Here is a 21,927-nt window from a genome sequence, read left to right as displayed (position 1 = left end):
TATCTGCTTTACTTAATATCTTATGTATTTCTCTTCTTTTGACCATTTATTTTATTTTATTTTATTTATTCATTTATTTATTTATTTATTTATTTATTTTAGGGGTGGGACTCGATTAAAAAAATTAATCTAATTAATTAGAGGCTTTGTGATTAATTAATCTCAATTAATCGCAGTTTAATGGGATAACAATATTTGCCACAAGAAACCACATTTTGCTTCATTTGCTCCAGTGTGGGTTGCCGGCGCCGCTTGCTCGTATTCGGACCAGGACTGCTAGCACTAACAGCTCCGGCGGTTTCTGTGCTCGCTGCAACATGCTTTGCATTCAGGTGGTACCGTAGGCTTGATGTGCTTCGGTAGTAGGCAAATTCTTTTTTGCACAATTTGCACAAAACCACGCTCTTATCTTGGACTTGGGGCAACAACGTATCAAAGAATGCATTTCGTAGCAACGATAGCGGAGGAGAGGACTCACAACTGTAAAGTTACGTCTCGAAATACTACTGTTTTAGTAGTACAGAATGTGGTTTTAAGATTATTTTATGTGAGAAAGTGGATGTTAAAACTTAAAATCTGTGGTCGATTCATCACGATAGCGCGTAATTTAAAATTTGCTCCTAAGTTTTTGGAAATAACCGGCAGACGAGCTGCGATGGTGACGTCATCAAGTACGCTTCCATCCCTTTTGCAGAATGACCTTCCTGCGTCCTCCCATCCTGGAGAGATTGTACTCCCAGGTCGAACTTGCTAAGTCCGAACTGCCAAGTTTGTAAGTCCGAACTTGGTGTACTTGGTATTGAGAAACGACCCTAGCTCTGATGTGTCTTGTGCATCAGTGTGATCGGTGGACCAGGAACTCGTGCACTTACAAACGTTCCGTGTTGTCTGGAGTGCAAACTGCGATTAAATGCGTTAATTTTTTTGGCACCTTTTTTTTGTAATTAATTAATCGTAATTAACACGTTAAAGTCCCACCCCTAATTTATTTATTTATTTTTTTAATTCCAGTGTTTACTCAGGGGGGTTCTCCACACTAAGAGTGGTGTTGGGTCTGCTGCTGGGGATGCTTCGGCTCGGCCGGTGGGGGGGCTTCCCACCTTGGTGTGGGCGTCCGCCTGTCTGTCAAGGTTGGGGGGGCCAGATGTGCTCATAGTCTGTGACGAGTCCTCTCAGTGTGAACGGCCCCAAAGGTAGCGTTTTCCTCGATCCTCAGTGCCTTGCCATGTCTCGGTACTCTTGCAACTGTCTGTGGTGAGAGTGTCAGTGTGTGTGTGTGTTTGTGTGTGTGTGTGTGTGTATGCATGTAGTTGAGGGTGTGTGTTAGTACATACGGAGGGTGGGAGGGATGGGTTTTAACTGTTGTTCTGTTTTCATTTATATTGTTGTTTACTGTTGTAAAACACTTTGTGTTGCATTATAATATGTATGAAAAGTGGTATATAAATAAAGTTTGATTTGATGTGATTTGCTTTGAACAAAGAGTTGGTGTCATAGGCAATAATAATAATCTCAATTTTCATTAGACTCACTTAGTTATTCATTCAAGAAATTAACACTACATTCGCGTCACCATTTTTCCTCAGAACTACTTCTCACTATTGCCAAACTCATTCTGCCATTATTTTACCATAAGTCTCTTCATACAGTTGTTTGTGTTACGTCATATCATCCATATTATTTGTCATACTATTAATTATTCATATCCATTCCCATTATTGTGTTAAATAAATAACACTTTTCATTCAAGTCGTGGTCCGACGGTGAGCTGGATATAAGTAATCCCTGTATTGAGAATTTACGCTTTAGATTATAAGACTGGTCTACCGTTAGTTCATTCGTTATCATTAAATCAGCATTATGTTTCATCGCTTTAGGATTGTGGAAAGTACTTCTATCTCACATGCGGGAAGCCGGGGTTCATCTCCCCGTAGCCCAGAAAGTCCCCAGGGACTGGCGACTCTAATAAAAAATTATTTATTCCAAACAAAAAAAAATCAGCATTTCAAGAAATAATAAATAAAATCCTTCTGAGGTGAGGAAGGTTGGTGCCCCCTTATTATATGAATGAGTGCAAACAATAGACCCACAGGTTTAATGAACTGATTCCCCTACATACACACCTGATGACAGTACGATTGGGCCCATTATGGACTCAGCAGACAATCACCAGTCCTGTGTCAGGGAAATTCTCCTTGTTGCTTGTTGAGAGTTGCTAATTCTCAGAAGAATTACAGACTCGGTGTGATGAATCAGGTCTCTTTCATACATGCAGCATGGAGGGAAGACTCATGCAGAGTGTTCTCTCCAGATCTCCACAATGTCTTGGCATTTATACTGTTCAACAAAAAGACAACTGGTTGTCACATGTACCTGGTAATGATAAATCTTTCCTTCAAAAACAATGACTATTTGGGGGAGTTCACTCATCCTGTTTCCTGGGGTTTATACTATACCATAAACTCCTCAGTTACAATGAATTGCACCATAAAACTGCCCCCTTCATCCTGTTTCCCTCAATGAATGCTCATCTCACCTTTGTGAGAAAAGGCCACAAAGACTTTTACAATTCACAGACTGATTCCCGGGATAAGTAAGTCATCTACTGTAATTCCTACACCTGCCTGCCATTTTTTGGTACGAGTTTGGAATTACTAAGGGTATCTTTCTACATGAAGAGCCATGTTTCCTGGGAGCCTCACTGCTATCTGGAAACAGGATCATGTTTTTGCCCAAAAAGTGGAATTCTTCAGAAGGACATTTGCAGGTACTGCTACACTTTCTCTCTTGAACCTGTCTCACCAGCCTTCTTTGCATCCCTGCCAGCTAACAACGAACCTGATTCCAAGTCTACTTGCCTCCAGTCTGCATCTCAGCCATCTCCATTTACACTCAGCCAGATCAACAGTCGGCCGCCAACCCAGTTAGATAATGAGTCGGCTGCCCCTGCTGACATCCAGCAAGATCTCTAGTCACCCATCTCTGCCAATGCTCCTCCTATCCTGTCAGCACCCTGCCCCAACCTCAATGTCAAACCATCATCATTGTCCAGGCCACCCATTTCTTTGATTCTGCCTGCCTAGCTACCTGTACCCTTTGCCCTATTCCTGTTAACTTGTGGATTCTTCTTCTGTCTGAACTTGTTGCATTTACCTGTAAGCAAATGGTTCACCCTAACTCTATCCCCTTTACCAATAAATTACAGAGCTGTTCCTGTGTGCCCAGCTCTCTGTATTGGGGTCTTTTTCCTTGTTTAATATATATCCAGTGGCACACTGAATGAAAGTAAATCAATTATTCACTCTGCTTTTAGTTCCACCCCCTCCTGAGAAAAATATCAGGATATTCACTGATAATGACTTTGTCTCTCTGTTGTTTGGTGCTGGACAGATAGTGCAAAGTGGGTTTATTACAGCTTTTTAGCTTATAACAAAAAGTAGGCTTTGAACGCAGAACAGTCCTGTAAAATACACACAAAAACATTCAGGTGCTGGGAGCTGGGAGGTGGGGCAGGGTCTTTAGGTTCTCTTTATATATTGATGAACCTGGGTTAAGGTATACATTCATTCATTCATCTTCTATACCCGCCTAACCCTTTCGGGGTTGCGGGGGTTGTTGATCCCAGCTGTTGATCTAATGAGGAGGAATGGGAGAGAACCCACGCGTGCAAGGGAAGAACATGCGAACTTCACACAGAAAGGCCTGCCCGACCCGGGGATCGAACCAGCGACCTTGTGCTATGAGGCACGCGCACTACCCGCTGCGCCACCGGGGTTGAGGTATACAGTGTCTTATATTTAGTGTAAATTATTCTCAGTGCAGGACAGGGTTAAGACAGCTGAGAAAGATACCAAACACGCCAAAGTGAGTCATCATACACCAACAAGTTTAGTCTTTATTTGTACATTAACACAGTTCACCAAGACCTGGGAATACAGCACATAATAAGATTTCACATAAATAATCATTTTCCACTAAGATCTCAGGTCTTAGTTATTCATCACCACTAAGCTTTAACAGTGATCAGCGTTTACATGAACAGCAAAGTATTACATGTATGGCCTGATAATACTGGATTTTACAAAAGTCAATGGAGGATGTGTAAATGAAGTCACCCTTAATATATCACAGTGAAACTAGATGTCTTGCCACAGTTTAATGCGCGTGAAAATCAAAGAATATTTCATTAATAGAAATATACATACATACTGTAAAACTATCTGGCTTATCCTCCCATTTGGTCCAATTTATGAGTTAAGTTACTCAGACAAAAATACATTTCCAGCAGACATGTAAAACAGCAGCATTAAAAATATGCCATTGTTCCAATAGAAAGCAGGTTTTCAAGTGCTACACGTCTTAGTGTCAGTTGTTTAGTATATTAGAGATAAGCCCACACAGGTTACACAGGTTAATGAATAGTGTTATGTAAACAGCCTTTTAAAATGAGACCTTAGCCAGAGTGTACGCCTAGTGTGAAGTAGTAGGTAATGTGAACCACCATAGAGTTTATCAGAGTAGTTTTAAGAATGCTATGGCCATGTCCCATTTTACCAACAAGAAATAGTCAACTTCAAATAAGCAGTAGAACTCTCCATACATGATAATATCAAGATGTCAAAGCTGGCAGAGAATCACCAAGAAACTGCCTGGAGCTGCAGGGAAAAATTGGCTGTTCCAATGCAATCTTCCAAGAGGAGACATGAGATTGCATGCAGTGAAAGCGATGTCTCTCATAACACATACACCCCCTCCATTTGTTTGTACTGTTCATATGTGAAATGTGGGTGAAATGTATCCAAATTATGTGGAATATTTGTTGCTTTTCTTGGCTTTAATAGTTAGAAAAGTCCTTCTTCTTGTTTTGGTCTTGAAATTGGTAATATAATAAACAAGAAAACCAGAAAAGTTTTATTTTTTGTGGTATTTTGTTGTTATCATTATTATTATTTTTCCACTGTGCATGTGCAGTTGGATCTGTAACGTACAGCCATCTCACAGGAGTGCACAGATTCAAAGAAAAGGTTTTTCTTTGAAAGCTGAAAAAATAGGTACATTTGAAGGAATGTAAAAAAAAAAAAAGTGAGATAAATACTGCCTTTAACAACCAGGTTCATCAGTTATGACATACGGACTTAAGCCTGTGAAGATCATAAGAGTGACCTGGTGCACATAAATAGCGTTTCCTGCAGTGTACAGTTTCCTGCATAAATCCACTGGTGAAATGGTTTTTCATCCTCACCGATGTGTTGGGAGTTTAGATCATTATCTATCCTGTGATGCACGATGAATACTATAAGAGAAGACAATAATGTTCTTGTCCCACAAATTGGCTCTTATTTCACATGCTCACATCATATAATGGCATCCAGTGGCCACGGTCATGAAAGCAGCTTGCAGACTGCAGCATCATAATCTCATACAGATTCTACTATTTTGCTCCGCAAGGTCCTGTGAGGTGTGTGCAGCAGTCACATTCAGCGCATGTGCACAGTGAAAAAAAAATCTCAAAAACAGAAATTGGATTTCTTTGTTTTTTGGTTTTCTATATTATTGATCACCCACTTCAATATGAAAACAGAAAACCACACATTTATTTCCCTTTTTGATGCAAACAGAAGCCAAACTTTTTTTGTTTTGAATTGAATGAAATAATTGAGTAATTGGATGATGCACAGACCTTAAAAACATTCAGGCTTACGCAAAGAGCTTGGATCTAGTGCTATTTGTAAAACCAAATAAGAAAATAGATAAATTACCCAGCAAATTGAATTTAAACATGTTGGACTGCAGAGAAAAAGAGAGAGAAAATGTGACCAAAATTGCAAAAGGAGGAGACGTGGAGAAGGTAGGAGACAACAATAGAGAGCAAATCGTATGTGTGTCTGTGACAGAGAGGAGGGAGAGAGAGCTTTGTAATGTTAGCGGCAGCGCCATACTGTATTCTTGTGGACTGAGTATGTTTAAGACCTGAAGCCAGTCAGTGAAATTATTTCTCTTCTAATGTCAAAAGTTGGAAGGACTATAAAACTCCTTGTTAAACCTTGTTAAACATACTCCATCCTGTTTAACTAGAGGTTGCAGAGCAACACAAATGGCACAAATTGTGCAGTACAGGAACTATATTTCATGATATTTTTACAGGGCAAGGTTAAAGATTAATTTTTTCACTTAAAGGTATTTTTAATTTGATTACAGGTGGCATTTTCTTGGCAAGTGGGACAGTCATAAATGCTAGGCAGTGATAGGTTACAGTAAAGTGAAAAGTCACGAGTAGTGTAAGGAATTCCAATTCCAATTTGAAAGTCAATAACACTACAGTTACTAATCCCACTCTGTTGCTTTGATATTTCTTCATCATCTTGATTGCTGTCACTCTTTGAATTTCACCATGGCCTTTAGGGAGCTCTGTTTTTCTGGGGTCAGGTGTGGGAAGGTACTGTAAGGCTCCACAGGCATATGCATACATGAATGCACCCACCTACATGCAAAATCTAGACCTTTACTATCAAAACATTTCAGTCGCTAGAGAATATCTTGCTTGGGTCTTCAAAGAAACAGAAACATTTTTCACTGTTGTAATGTTTTTTTAAACGGTTATTTACTGAGAAGCAATATTCCAGCAATGTTCATTTGAAAGACAAAATATGATGCATCATGTGCATTGAGTACGCCCCCATGTCTTGATAATACACAAATTATTGGAAATTGTTATTAGCAAATAAACATGCACTTTATTTACTGAGAAGCAAATATTCCAGCGATGTTCATTTGAAAGACAAAATATGAAGCATAATGCACATTAAGTATGTCCCCATGTGTTGATAATACACAAATTATTGGAAATTGTTATTAGCGAATAAACATGCACTTTGACAAGTGCTTTACTATTATCTTATTGTTTATCCCAGGTACCTTGATTTACAGGAAAATACAAATTTATACTAAATTATATGCTTTATACAATGCTCACATCTCTTTCAGGAGGAGCAAAGTTCCCCATAGGTACCCCATATTCAAATCCTTATTGCTGTCTTACCAGGAGTTAGGGTTTTATCAGTTAGCCGTTTGAGGTGTTGGGAGGCATGCCGAAAGAGGAGAAATACAATTCCCAGTAACTGCAAAGTTGTCTTATTCATATTTTGTGGGTTCCTTGCAGGCATACTAGTGTTAGCCATGGGTATGCCTATGTTCAGAAATTACCTAGTTTTATGTAGCCTAGAGTTGGAAGGTGCTCCGCTGAGATTGAAACTTAATGGAGAGTTCTGTGCAGTCACTAGAGCTGAGCTACTTGCAGGATGGTCAGTCAGTCCCTCCAAATTGTAGACCTGCCTGCTTGTTAAACTAGTTTTAACATGTGTTAAATACAAATGATGGAGCATGTGAGCATGCATGATCTGGAGTTGTTTAAATCCACCTTTATTGTAGTTGGGCAGAAAGGAAAGTAATAAGCAATGTAATGCATTACTTTTGCCACAGGGTGATGAATGATTGATTACAGTTTTCAAGTAATTTGAGCAACAATTCAAGTTGTCCATTCCATGATTGTAATGGATATCGTAGAAGCATGCTGTTGTGTTTATATGGTATATTTGTGTTTTGATTTGACTTTCAGTGGGGATTTGGAGTGCTATTGGGTACATTAAAAGCATTTTGGCATGGTTAAGAAAATCTGAAAAAGCCAGAGTCTGTCAAGCGCACTCTGGGCCATACCAAATCCTGTTGGTTTACAGGCACCATCATCCTGTCCCTGGGTAGCAGAATGGTTACCGCACATGATTGCAACTGTCACCAGTTCGATTCTAGCTGGCAGCCATTGTTACATGTCATACCCATTTCTCTCACTCAGTTTCCTGTTGCCTCTTCATTCAACATTATCAAATAAAGGAAAATATGCCCTAAAAATATTTTTTTAAAGTTACACAAGGCAACAGATTTCTGCAGAAGTTTTGAAAGCAAAGAAAAAAATCCATCTTATACCCATCAATCTCAATCAAGAAATGTGGCCACAGCATCCCCACAATACACTCACCCTCCACGATTCTAGTATCATCACATTCACTGTCAACATGAAGTGCACGCGCGCACACACACACTCACACACATTTAGTTGACTTAGAAGTTGTCAAAATTCAAACAGTTAAATGTTACTGCCCAATTTGAAATTTAGTGCAAATGGAAAATTGTGCAACTAATCCTGCTAAGGAAACAATTCCTCTGTCAGGGCATGACTTAACCACTTCATATTGTAACAAGAATTATTATTGTGTAACTGGCAATAATTGATTAACCTGTCACGTTCCATATGTCACATTTGACGGCACTCTGCTCTCATTTATGGTGCTACATGTATAGTTTTTGAGATCAGTAAATGGTTACCACATTCATTTTGAGACATTACTTTAACTATTCAACATCAAGTCCGCTGGAGTGATGATTGGCAGTTCTCCCAGCCTCCACACTGCATTTTATTTTGTGTGCCATTGGATTTGAAGGGAAATCTTCTGGATTGCTTTACTGTCAGCACAAACAGAGCTAAATCTGTCAAAAGTTCTCACTGTGACAAACAATGGTTTCCAACATGTCTTCCTCAGTCAAGCCAAAGATACCATAGAGAAGAGGAGAGACAGGATGCAAAGTGGATTTGGGGAGATAAAGTCTTTTGAAAAACTCTAGCACTAAAATTAAAATTGGTGTGAGACAAAGGCTATCAATCATCTCAGCCATGGTCTCATTGTTTATGCAATTATACAAAGCTACCTGATGATAACTTAAATATCTTACACATGGAACCTCTAAATGAGTGTAAGAGAGCATTTACAATTAATATTTGATTATATAGATAAAATTAAACTCAGCTGTTATTATATACATCTCTCAGGCAACATTTTCCACATGTGAAACATATAATATAGCATGAATCTGTACGCATATTGCTCAGTTATTACATTCACAATTTCAAATCTAATTGATAAATAAAACATTTAAATAAAATAATATTATTAAATCCTTCCATTATTTGTTCATGTTTGCACATTCATCACATATATATTTCACTCTATAAGTATCTTAATGTTCAAAATATATTATTGACACAATGTTAAATACACTGTAAAGTTGGATGTGACTATAAAATACATTGTACACTGTAAAGTTTGATCTCATTTTTTATAAGTAATTTTTTATTCTATATATATGATGTAGTAAGGTAAATGAGGCATTATATGGGGAAGGAAGTGTAATTTGATATAAGGCCTGAGGCACATTTACATTGTTAGATCTGTATAAGCCCATAATACAATATTGGAGTCCAACATAAATTCTTTTCTCTAACTGCAATCATTTTTCTCTGTTATTATAACTGAATTCCAACACTGTAATAATGTTCAAATACAGGCAACCAAGCCAAAATATTGAAAATATCTGCTATGTGAATTCTGTTTTAGGAAGGATTTTCCTTGTAGTTGTATATGTCCAGTACAGTACATTCAACAGAATAAAAAACCCACAGGAGTATTCATATTTATTATTTAGATAGAGAATAATGCGAGTGAGTGAGCAATTAATAATTGAATCCAATATTTCAAAATTTGACTGTTGATAGAAACCCATCAGGAATTACACCTACATGTTCAATCAGTGGCTGTACCACATAATCTTAACCTGAAAGTTTCTGTTTAGCCTGAGTCTCACGCTGTCTCGTACTTAAATGGATTACATACAATACTGTGTTGGCTATTCTAAGAAAATGCAAGAATTAAGTAGTCTTTTATGCAGCCTCTATAAGGTCATAAGAAGGCAATGGCAGCAGTTTGATGCAAGATTTAAAATTTACAGACAATAAAGCTGTAGTTTTTCCAGCCATCACTTTCAGAATCACAATCAAGCATAAGCTGAAGATCTTTTCTACCTTTCTGAAACTAACCCAGTTACAAGCAATGAAAGCTCCTTCCAAATGGTCAAATAAAACCTATTTCTTTCACAAATCAACCAGAAGAGGATGACGATGGCGACGATGATGAAGATGATGAAGATGAAGGGGAGGGTCTATAGGTCTCGCCTCCTCCCAGTTCTGTGAACCTTACCAGTGATGATGATGTTACTTCCTTTTCTTTCTCCTTTCTGCTTCCTGTGCAGACTGACCTCTGGGCTGGTTTAAACTGCCAAGTCACTTTCTTTGTTGCTGATGACTGCTCTCCTGTTGTCGCTAGTTTCATTGGTGTAGTGACAGGCTGAGTTGCCATGGGAATGGCTTGTGTCACCACCATGCTGGTGGTAACCCCAGTAACCTCCTTTGTTTTGCCATTGTTGTTTCTGTCCTGTTCCCTGAAGAGCTCACTCAGCACTTCAGATTCGGTGGTTTCTCCAAACAAGTCCCAGCCTAGTTCAGCAGGCACCCGCTTAGGCTGTGCCATACTAGTAGATTTGTTATCAGCAGCAGAGATTCTGGAAGAGCGACTGGGATCTGAGTCAGACAGGTCTGAGTCCCAGTCACTGTCCCCTGCCACTGAGCCACAAACCAGGACTGACAGATCAACGGGGCCAGATCCTGAACTCTCCGAGTCTGACTCCCTAGAAAAACACAACAGACAACATATGAAATATTGTACTACAGTAGTATTGAATTCCAGTGACCAGTGAATTTTAACAGTGCTAAAGCACTGCTTTCAAAACTGCAGAAATCTGAACTCTGCTGCAAGTGATCTTTATTCTTTGTTACTGGAAATGGCTTCCATTTAAAATACTAAGAATAATCCAAATATTGTAATGAGATTGTAATGAAAATGACATTAAAAGGAATGGTTATGACTCAAAGTATGCCTTTACATGGAAATGGAATTCCTAAAAATGGCTTAACAAGTCAGTATGTTAAATTGGGAATTCAGGAGTTCCTCAAAATGTTCTTTTTAACCCCCACCAGTTACCACCTGCCACCGGACTTGTTAAGCAGTTTCCCACTCATGCTCAAAAAAGCCTGGGCTAATCCTTATTTGCCCTTCTTGAGATGTCTGACAGTTTGCCAGATCTTCATTAGGGCCTTCCCAAACTGGCTGTCACACCTAAGGTTTTGCTTCAGGGCTCCCCTGATCCAAACAACTTGAAATAACTCTATGAGGGCTTCCTCCTATGCTAATGTGCTTGCAACCACATAAGAGACTAAGGCCACAACTCTGTGCAGCTGCCTCCGCAATGGAGGCTTTGAACATGTGCCAATTGGATTCCATGTGCCTAACCTTCTCTGAGATGCAGAAAAACATCCTCTGGATGTGGGAGTTTAAATCCATGGAGACAGGTGCCCCAACTGGATTGCATATATGGACCCTGTAGCGGACTGTCATGGTGATGTCAGAGATGAGCCTCAAGGCAATATTCAAACCCTCACCTATGGTTATGAGCTTTTTGTCATAACCATATAAAGCAAATGACGAGACTGTCAAAGGGTGGAGGGGGTCACCCTTCGAGATAGAGTGAAAAGCTAAGACACCTGGAAGGAAATGAACCACTGTTTCATGGTGTCAAAAAGGAGCCAGTTGACGTGATACAGGCAAGATATGGCTAGGGGGGAAGATGCGTGAGCTATCTTACTATGCCACTGCAACCCAGACCAGGATACGAGGAACAGAAAACTGATGGATGGTTGGATGGATGGATCTATAGCTAAAGCAATAAAAATAAATGTTGTCATAACTTATTTCTCTGACCCCCCACTTAATTCTAAACTATGAAATGCACTAAAGCAACAGTGTATAGACAAAAATGCATATACCTGCCGCTGTAGGGTGTGGTTCCTGCAGGGCCCAGTAAGAGGCAAGCTGGAGCAGCCAGGTAGACAAAGCTATCAGTGCACAGAAAGTCACCTTCCTCTGGTTTTTGTGGGGCAAGGTGAGTCTGCTTGCCATCCCGTTCTGTATTTGACTGCTGGTCCAAGTGTATTTTCTTGCTCTCCAGATGTTGCGGTACACTATCTTGTTTTATACCATGGGTGGGAACTTCTGTCGCTGTGGTGACTTCACCCCGGGAGACAGGTCTTGCAGACACAGCAAGGTAAACAAAGCTGTCCGATTGGACAAAAGGATCTAAGTCACCGCAGTCCAGTCCTGAGCTTCTGATTGGCTTCTGATTTAGATCTAGAAGGTGTTTGATTGGTTGTTTTGAGGGAGACAGAGGAAGTGGGGAGTCATTTCCCATGAGGGTCACTTTTTTTCTAGGTGGTATTTCTTCATTTTGTGGAGCATTTAGAGTCATGGAGTTCTCAGTGTCTGTGTGGTCAAGTGGGGTTTGAATGATCGAAACCATTCCTATCTTACCAGCTTTCCCTCCATTCTCATCTTTCCCTGTCTCTTCATCTTCCCCCATCTTACCATGCTCTGCTACCTCTATTTTGCCACCTCCTATGTCTTCATGCAAAGAAGTGTTGAGGAGAGATGGGTAGCACCACTGTAGCTCTGCACTCTCCTCCCTCCCCCATTCCTTTAACCCTCCATCATCCCCATCTCTCTCCAATGATGTGCTGCTGCTGTCTAGGTCAGAGCCACTGATTGGCTGGTCGCTGTCAGAGCTGGCCTCCTCCGGGCTCTGATTGGATAAGGAGAGGAAGACACCACTGGAGTCTGACTCCAAGGTAAGGTTGGAGTCCGGAGAGCTGTCCTCCTTAGTGGAGCTAGAAAAAAAGTGAAGGCAGTCAGATAACTTAACATCTCTATGTGTCTGCTAAATTCCTGTGACTTCTAATGCTCTATCTCTACTATTTGTTACCACAGTTGCCATGCAATGTCTGTCCTGAAAAAAACACAACTTCAATTGTTGCCTCTCTTCTCTAGCAGCTCATCAACACTGTATTGCTCACACATATTTAATGTGCCTGTTCTCATCCCATGGGCAGACACTCTGTTATCCTACCAGTATGACAGATGAAAATCAGTGAAATAACAAAACAATGCGTTTGGTTTTAATTAATTTTAGTCATGCATTCACCAACTGACTGAAAAAGCATGGAATTACCTTGTGCTAACAGCAGAGGTCCCAGTTGGTTTGGTTGACCAGTCAACATGAGGTCTGTCTGTGTCTGTAGATGGTGTGGCCATAGAGCTAAGTTCCAAACTGACCTGGGATCGGCTCCCCACTCCTGAAAAATTGAGCACAGATTCATTCATCACAATTAAACAATAGAAAAATTGCGAATAATCAATACATTACTCCATTCATTCCCCTCTGGTCAAAATTTTGGATATTTTATAACAGTCAGTGAATTAGTGTTTGCCATCGTCTAGAGCAGTGGTTCCCAACCTTTTTTTCCTTGAAGCCCCCCTTACCTGTGTCCAAGACAAGCCAGGCCCCCCCAACCCCAATTCCTACCCACATACACGCACTAAAAGAATAAAGTGATTAATTACAAAGCTTTATTTACAAAAATAAAAGGTCAGAGGTAATAAATAGCTTAATGAGTTTAAATGTGGACCAAAAATATGTTTTAATTTGGATTATACAGAGTTTTGATTATCCAATTAGGTGTGTTTTTCTAAATTTAATGGGCACAAATATAATTTTGATAACCTCACAACTTCACCGCAGACAAAATTGTGTGTACCCCTGTGATCTCTGGCGCCCCCCGGTGGGGGCGTGGACCCCAGGTTGGGAACCACTGGTCTAGAGGATGTTGTAACATTTCCTCATTTTTCTAGCTGAGGCCTTTCTGCAAGATTAGAAAAATGACACATACAGCAACCAAACAAACCTCAATCCAAACTTTTATTCAAGTCTGGATAATCCTTTTAATGGAGCAATGATTCCGTCACTCCTAGTACTATTCATAAAGCATTTCAAAATCCCCACCTTCACAATCCACCCACTGGCGCTGAGTCTACCTTCCCTTAGGGGTATCACTCAAAATAGTGTTACTCCCATCCCCACTCCCTGCTGTGCTGACCTCTGTGTTTCCTTATGTGGAATGAAAAGGTCAGAGCCTTTCCATTCTGCATTCTACATTCACCCACACTACATGAACTGTTTGGTGTCATAATTACCCATATTTGGTACCTTTCTGCAAACCATACTACAAACAATTCAAGTGATTCAACCTTGGCACATCTCAGTTGAGTATTTATTACCTACTTTGGCAGACTTTTCTCAGTCTTGACCAGAGCATCAAAACTGAAAAGTATCTCAAGGCTAAGATGTTTGAGAAAGAAAAAGTGTTATTGAAAAGGCTGGATTACCAATCAAGCAAAGCAAGCAGCCCCCAGTGGCCCCCAAAGCCCACTCCACTGTGTCGGTTTCAATAATTGCATATTTGTTAAAAATTGCAGGGATTTGTACCACCAAAGTACAATATCAGTTAACGTGGGTCCTGCATTGTTACCTGATTTTGAACTGAACAATAATGGGGACCCAGTGGGAGATTTTTGCCTGGCAGGACCCCAAATCAGGTTAATCTAGCCATGGTTGGGAGACTCATAAAAGAGAAAAGAAAAAATAACAGCATCAGAGGTCAAGACTTTTTGCCCTTGTATGGGTCAAGTTCAGCAAACCCTGGATTGTAATTTTCTATAATGCAGCCAAATAAATCTTTTCTGAGGCCAAGATCTCAGTTTGGAAGGCTAGATTTCTGCGATAAATTTAAAAGTTTTTTTTTTTTTTTTTTTTTTGTAACCTGAGATTACACAACTGTTCAAGTAGTATTTTCTCCATGACAACTAAGCTACTAAGTAAAACCAATGTACACCTTTAACATAATAAGAAATCCAGTATTCAGGGACATGTGAACATAAAAAACTATGGAAAGAATAAAAGAAGAAGAAAAAGAAAAAAAAAATCCAACAAATATCTACCTGTCAAGAAAGCAGCTTTCTCTCTCTGTGGCCCAGGATGTGTTTGGTACATGTCAGCTCGTTCCCTCTGTGGCTCCAGCAGTGTTTGGTATAAATCCTGTGTGTCGCGATGGGGCTGAGACAGGTCTAGGTGCTCCAGGTCATAGTCCAGCTCCCTGGCTCTCCTTTCTAACTCTGTCAGGCTGAGCTCCGAAGCTGCAGAGGAGGGGGGGTGGGAGCCCCCGAAGCCAATTGGAGGCCGGAGAAGAGGCCAACGTTGCAAGGAGCCTGAGAAGGAATCCGTATCACCTCCTCCTTCTCCAGCTCCCCCTTTGTCCCAGCCATCATCCCACAAAGTGGTGACCATCTCAAGGACAGCATCCCAACTCTCCATCCCCCCTTCCTCTCCAAATGTCCCTCGATCTCCTCCCTCCATCTCACTTTCCTCTGTCTTTAATTTAGCCACCACCTCCTCCAACTCTTGCTCATGTCGTTCTTCTATTCCATCTTTTATCTTCATTCCTCTGTCCCCTGCCTTTTCACTCTTTATTTCTACATCCTTTTCCTTTTTCATATCTTCCTTTTTATTTCCATCCTCTTGCACTTTCTCTTCAAACCTTCTCTCTGACTTGTCTTGCCTGGTATCTTCCACCAGTCCTTCACTAACAGTAACCCTCTCTTTCTCTTTTCCCACTTTCTCCTCCCTTTTGTCCTTAATTTCTCTCTTCTCCTTTTCTCTCTCCTCTTCCTTCCCCATCCTCTCCTCCCTCTCAGTCTTCTCTTTAGTCTGCTGTCCTTGTTTCTCCTTGCTCCTAGATCTCATGGGGTCTTCCTGCTCTCTACAGACCCTCCAGTGTTCCAAGTTCTGCTCCTTCAGGGAAGCCCTGCCAACCAACTGGCCTCCTGGTTCTGGATGTGAGGACTCTTTAAGGGAGCATCGGCCCACAATACTAGCATTCATTGCATTTGTTAGCAGGTTTTCTGAGAAGTGGCCTGGATGGGGGTGAAGGTGGGTATGAGGGCGCCTCTTCTCCAATGCAGAGAGGACAGAGGGGAGTGGGGGGAGAATAGGGAGATTGTGGAGTGCCCCACCCTGGCGAACAGTCCTTTTTCTGACAATAATTCGACGAGGCCATGTGGACTCAATGCCCTCAGGAGGGCCTGTTGACTCTAGGTCCCTAAGCCCTCTACTAAGTCTAGGGCTGACCACACCTGGTCGGAGCCCTGTGGCTGTGCCAGGTCGAGTCCTGGAGCTAGACTTGGATGATTTGGACTTCTGGTATCTGAAACCTTTCTCTACATGGCTAGATTCAATTCTATTGATGTCCAAAGTGTTCTCAACCTGATCAGCAGGTGCAGTATCAGTGTTATCCTCAGCCATAATACTTAGCTGATCTTTATTTGTTGTTTTGTTGCTGTTCTGGCTTTCACTGACAACTTCAGTTGGAGAGTTACTCTTAGCACCAGTCTCATTAGTAACCCCAGCTTCTAATACTGCATCAGGCTCAGATGTAGGAGCAATCTTAACTTCTGTGTCAACTTTGGCTTCTACTCTATTGTCTGCTGCTGAACCAGCCTCATTATTAAATTTATCTACACCTCCAGCCTCTGTTCCAGTCCTGTTCTCCATCTGCCTTGAACTAGCTTTAGCATCAACCTGTGCCTCAATCTCTGGCTTCATCTCCAGACTGGATCCAGTTCCAATCTCAACTTCATCTCCAGGCCCAAAATTGTTCTCAGTGTCAGTTACAGCTGAAGCCTCAGCAATACTTTCTGGTTTAGGTACAACCCTTCCAGTTTTTTCTCCACTCCTTGCCCCTCCTTTGTGTCCCTCCCTGTTCACAGCTGGAGCCATATTTTCTAACTCCAACCCAGATTGTACTTTTCCCTCCAAATCTCGTCCCCCTGGTCTTGTTTTCACATGGGAGCCCATTCTTGTTTCAGACCCATTTTTAATGCTAGCTTTGTCATATTTGTTCCAACCTTCTGCTCTGTGGTGTTCTTGTATTCCAGCCCGGATTTCAACCTCTGACATGTTTCCAGCCCCAACTTCACTCACAGACCTTGGCCCACACCCAGATTTGCTTTCAACTAACACCAAACCTCCACTCACATTGTCAAACTTAGGAACCATACCCCCACCTACACTTTCAGGGCCAACCTTTGACCCCGCTCTATTCCTACCCACAGCACCAGTACCCATTCTGGGGGCAACACTGGGGGAAGGTGAAGGTGAGGGCTGGGGGAGCAACAAGGGTGTTGTGTCTAGAACCTGGTCAGGCTCTAAAAATACAGAATCCCTGTCTGAACGCAGAGGAACTGGTCGACCATACCCAAAAGTCCCAAAAGTCGTTTCTCTCCTCTCCCTTTCTCTCGCCCTCTCCCTCTCCAGCCTACCCCTCTCCCTTTCTCTTTCCCACTCTCGCTGAGCCCAACCCCTCTCCATCTCCCTTTCTCTCTCCCTCTCCCACTCTCTTTCTCGGTCACTACGGCCCCATCCTCCTCCTCGATCCCTCAGGTCCTGTTCGAGGTCATGAGCTGACAGTTGGACAAGTGGAGCACGGTAGGGGGACCGTCTAAGCTCATGGGGTGGTGACAGCCTGAGGCTCTGGGTTTGCGAGTAATGCCTTGGCTGGATGACATGGGGTGGGGAACAGCGCAAACTCTGAGTTTGACTGGGGCGAGGTTTGGCAGGGGAGAAAAAGACCGGAGTATGGTAACCTGAAGAGAGAGGTGAGCCAGAGAAAGGGGAAATCAGGGGCGAGGTAAGAGAGGAAGACTGGCCCCCAGGAGGAGGGTAGTGCCCTGGGTTCAGATATCCACTTCCTCTGTCCATCATTTCAGTTGTAGTAAGCTCCAGACACTCCAGGTGTTTTGGAGGTGTCAAGACTTTCCAGGAATGCCGGCCATCTCTGCTCTTTGTGCTGTCTCCATGGTGATGGTGGTGGTGATGCTTCTTGGATGAGGAGGAGGACACTCCTGGCACTGAAAACGAGGACACAGAGGGAGAAACTGATCTGGTGAAACATCCTGGAGAATGGCAGCCTTCACCATCAGCATCCTGACCTCCAAGCTTTAATGAATCGAAGATTGCTCTTTCATCCAGTCGCCGCACAAATGAGGGGTTTGGCGTTAAGGAGCGAGGTTGTGGATCGAACATGTCAGCCGGAGGCCTGCTTACCCTCAGGGAGCCACTTGCAGAGTAGCTAAAACTCCCCTCACCTCCACAGTCTCGTCTTATGGACCCTCCAGGATGATGGTGATGGCTGTCAATCTGTTGATTGATGCACATGGTATCATAGATGGAACGCTGTGGTACATAGCCATCTCCGTATCCACCTTCCACTCCTCCAGCTCGCCCTCCCACTCCCCCATCCCCAGCACCATGTTTCTCCAAGCAGCAAGAGCTCTTCCTGAAACACCCAGGACGGCTAAGTGGCTTGCCCATGATTGGTTGGATGGCTGATGGTGGGAGGGGTCGGTGGGAGGCACGTTTGAAGTTTGAAGAGTGAATTGTGAAATTCTTAATTTCAATAATTCTGAAAATTTTTGTGTTCAGAATGTAGAAGATGCATGGCAGCTGACTTTGACGGGGCCATGGCAAAATGAAAGAAATGGAGAAATGCCAAACTCAAAATTTTTGTTCTGTCATTTTCTTTCCTGATAAAATATTGAAGCACATTCCCCTTGTTTCAATGACAAGTCAAGACAATCTTTTAATCAAAGCAAAAAAAAAAAAAAGAAAAAAAAAAAAAGAAAAAAATCCATTTGTCAGAACATGATATCCAAATGAAATTTGGAGATGCAATCCTACTTTGAGAAATATTCCAACCAGATTTTGAAGAAAAACAAAAGATAAGACTATGTCCAGCTTTTATGTCCACAGGAGTACTGTTCTTAGTTCATCTTCCCTCCAATTCGCTTCCCAGCATAACTGCCTTTGTATTTATTCTGGCTGTTTATTGTTCTGGCTGTCTGTTCAGAGCCAATTAAGTATTTATCCAGTGGAGCATTCGTCAAACAGAGCGATAGAAAAACTGAGCACATTGGATGGAGAATTGAATCCAGTTAAAGCCTCTCCTTTCATTTTGGTTGTGTTTGTTGATTACTGTCATCTGTCTGTGGAAAATAAAGCAAACAACAAAAGATTTTAATTCGCAAGACAGCTTGAAAAGTCTCTTCATACATATAAAAAGTGAGTGGATATTAGTATACATAGTATGAAGAAATTAGTTGATAATCATTCATATTCTTGCATGTCGAACTGAAGCAGCACTCTGCCAATTTGAAACAAGCTCAATTTACTTGTCACAAAATAGCACTATGTCATCTGTGAAAACAGTTATATAAATTACTCTGTGCTTCTGAATGCTCTGAAAGAAGTTTTCTAAAACCTGACAATAATAACCCTGATGGTGTCACCGAAGTGATCTCAGATTGGACATCAGATTTCACAGAAAAACCCATGCTACAAACTTGACATATGGGGTTTGACCAAGGGTCTGAAGAACGCTATTAAGTTGCATTATGGGAATTTCAGGATCTGTTGATGTTTGGAGACTGGCCCATACTAAGGAATAAATATCACAATATCTCTGTCTCTGCGGCTTTTAGATTTTGATGATTATTGGTCTGTTGTCCCACAACTTAATTAAAGTGCAATGCTAGGTTGCTGGAGTGCCTCTTTAATTTCAATCCAACAGTGCTTGCAGATAACTTAAATAGCTCACAGGAAAAGTAGCCCCAGCTGTCTAAAAATAGTAAGAAAGCATTTCCTCAGTCTAGAATATTAGAATTACTCATGTTAAATGATGCATTCAGGTCAAACAGCACTAACGCAATGACCTCTATCCATCAGTAGTATAATGTGGAAGTTATATCTAAAAACATATAATGTTCCAAGAGTTCTGACCATCAACTGGGATGGAAACCTGTTTATATCAAGAACAACACAAAATAGAAAAATAGAAAACCTCTAACAATTCAGTAAACTATTTTGAAGTTGGAGAGATGTTAATGTAACAGCCTGCACCATTCAGCTTTAAACCCCCATGCAAATTTGTTGCAAAAAATAAAATCAAAATGATATTAATATTCCTTCAAAGCTGTTCCCTCCATCAGTATGGACAATCTGAAGCTGAATTTTTCAACATGCCAAAGTATGAAATTGTGAAATTTTGGTTTGATGCTGATGTTCCTCCTTTGAATGTATTTATACATGTTCATCTACAGCAGCTAGCCTGCTAAGTTCAGCTTTGTGGGAGATAACAACAGGACTTTTTATGATGACTAGCTCTAAACGTTAGCATGAAGGAAGTCAACAGAAGAAGGCATTTCAAACAAATTTTAATGACAGAAGGCCATAGAAGTGGAGCATCCACCACACATGCTGAGAGATCTGGTAACCCAACTTTCACGACATTTGAACCAATTCAGAGGGGGTAAAAGTTTAAGGAGGAATTAACAGGCATTTACTGTTTTGAAAACTCCATTTAGGCTTATTTTTCTCACATAAAGACAAAAACAGATTCACATGCACATATCGAAAAACACCTTTAGGAAGCTTTCCATGGTAGTCCAGAGGAATCCATACAAATATCCATCTGAAATGTAATATTAAGGAGTCCGCACTGTCTAATTTGCATGTATTAGTGATGCCTTCCTCACAAATTAGTTAAGATCTTTCAAAGAAGCCCATTGATAGTTGAGAGCCATTCCTAGCTTCTCTGTCTCTTTCTTTATCTTTTCAGTCTGCCATTCTCTCCCTCTCTCTTTCCTCACTGCTGCTGCCACCTGCTCTATTTTCTCCCAATAAATAGAAAAGCCAGAACCTTATCAACATGGTCGCAGTCATTAAAAGGCATCATCCTCCAGTCCGTCAATCCCATCCTGGTAATGTCTTGTCATCTGCCTCAAATCAGCATCCTCATTTGTTTTTCTTACCGACATCTCTGCCCCGTCGTTTCTCTCTCTCTCTTTATCTCTGCCGTTTTTCTTTTTCTGTTGCTTGTCTCCCTCTCTCCCCCTCTTTCACTCTCCCCTCTCCTTCTGCCGTGAATCATGCCTTCTGTCAGAGGAAGGTTTTTTTGACAAGTGCTCTATCTGCCAACCAACACACCAACGCAAAACCTCCTCCTCTCCCTTTCACTCTCTCCCTTTCTAGCTTTTCTTCTCTTCAGTTCAGCCTCCCTCTACCTCTCGCTCTGTTCTTCTATCTCGCTCTCTTTTTCTCCCTCCCATTCACACTCCATGCAGCTTTGAGGCTTTAAGAGCTTTGGTGCTGCAAAGAGACCAACTTCTCTCCAGCTGCTTTTCTTTTCTCTCTTCCTCCATCTCATCTCTGTATTTCTTTCTCATCTTTCACTTGTCATCTCTCTGTACTGCTATCTTTCTATCTTATACTCTCCCTCTTCTCTCATTCCCTTCTAGATTTAGTGTGACCTGAGTGGGTTACCCCTTGGGAAATCATCACTATAAGACATTTTAGAAATGAGGTAATGAAGGACAAGACAAATGAAGGAATAACAAATCTATCTATCTATCTATCTATCTATCTATCTATCTATCTATCTATCTATCTATCTGTCTATCTATCTATCTATCTATCTATCTCTATGTTTTAGTCTCCCACACACTCTTTTCTTCTCTGGCTCTCTCTCCATCCCTCTTGTAGCCCTCTCAGTTTGCCCTCTACCTCCCACTCTTCACCTCAGTGTTAATGCAACACGCATCACTGTGGAGGCGGCAGGGAAAGTGAGAGGGACAGAGAAAGAAGGAGCAACAATGGATACTCACACAGTGTACAGTGCAATTTGGAAACATCGTCATCAGCAACACCATTAACAGTTGTGTTATCATTAAGCAAAGTCATGATCAGCTAGTATCATCATGTATGTTTTTTGCTTCTTTCTATCTGAACAATTTAACACTTGTTTTTTACGTTTGCTTTACTAAACACTTCTAGATTGAAATCCCCTGGTGTACAGACACTGGTGTCTTTTTTGTGTCCATATTGTGTGGAATGAACAGAAAATGTAGAACAGCGTATTTGACTTGATTAGCAGCAGAAGCATCAGTCACCATGTTTGGGTAAGAAAAAGGAGTGCCACTTAGAGAACCA

General features: G+C 41.3%; 1 protein-coding gene across 3 annotated transcripts; it reads right to left on the bottom strand.

Annotated features, from left to right (window-relative positions):
* Nucleotides 1-3,875: 3,875 nt before the first annotated feature.
* Nucleotides 3,876-21,191, bottom strand: LOC143331250 (uncharacterized). Of its 3 annotated transcripts, none has more exons than XM_076747934.1 (5): nucleotides 20,639-21,191; nucleotides 14,829-18,926; nucleotides 13,003-13,126; nucleotides 11,768-12,661; nucleotides 3,876-10,572 (listed from the first exon to the last, which is right to left on the bottom strand). In XM_076747934.1, exons 2-5 carry the CDS (start codon nucleotides 18,253-18,255, stop codon nucleotides 9,987-9,989), a joined length of 5,031 nt encoding a protein of 1,676 aa, XP_076604049.1. In that variant the 5' UTR covers nucleotides 18,256-18,926; nucleotides 20,639-21,191; the 3' UTR covers nucleotides 3,876-9,986. The 3 variants fall into 3 exon arrangements, with proteins under 3 accessions (XP_076604049.1, XP_076604050.1, XP_076604051.1); XM_076747935.1 differs by having other exon boundaries at nucleotides 20,751-21,191; XM_076747936.1 differs by lacking the exon at nucleotides 20,639-21,191 and having other exon boundaries at nucleotides 14,829-17,792; nucleotides 17,989-18,109.
* Nucleotides 21,192-21,927: the final 736 nt, after the last annotated feature.

Source organism: Chaetodon auriga, chromosome 14, assembly GCF_051107435.1.
Source record: "Chaetodon auriga isolate fChaAug3 chromosome 14, fChaAug3.hap1, whole genome shotgun sequence".
Classification (NCBI taxonomy): domain Eukaryota; kingdom Metazoa; phylum Chordata; class Actinopteri; order Chaetodontiformes; family Chaetodontidae; genus Chaetodon; species Chaetodon auriga.
This window is presented reverse-complemented; position numbering and strand designations above follow the sequence as displayed.

Coding starts and splice junctions, on each gene's coding strand:
- LOC143331250 (XM_076747934.1), bottom strand. CDS start 18,255: ATGGGCAAGCCACTTAGCCGTCCTGGGTGTTTCAGGAAGAGCTCTTGC. Junction 13,127..14,828: donor GAAAGCTGCTTTCTTGACAG/GTAGATATTTGT, acceptor TCAATTTTTCAG/GAGTGGGGAGCCGATCCCAG. Junction 12,662..13,002: donor ACCTCTGCTGTTAGCACAAG/GTAATTCCATGC, acceptor CTTTTTTTCTAG/CTCCACTAAGGAGGACAGCT.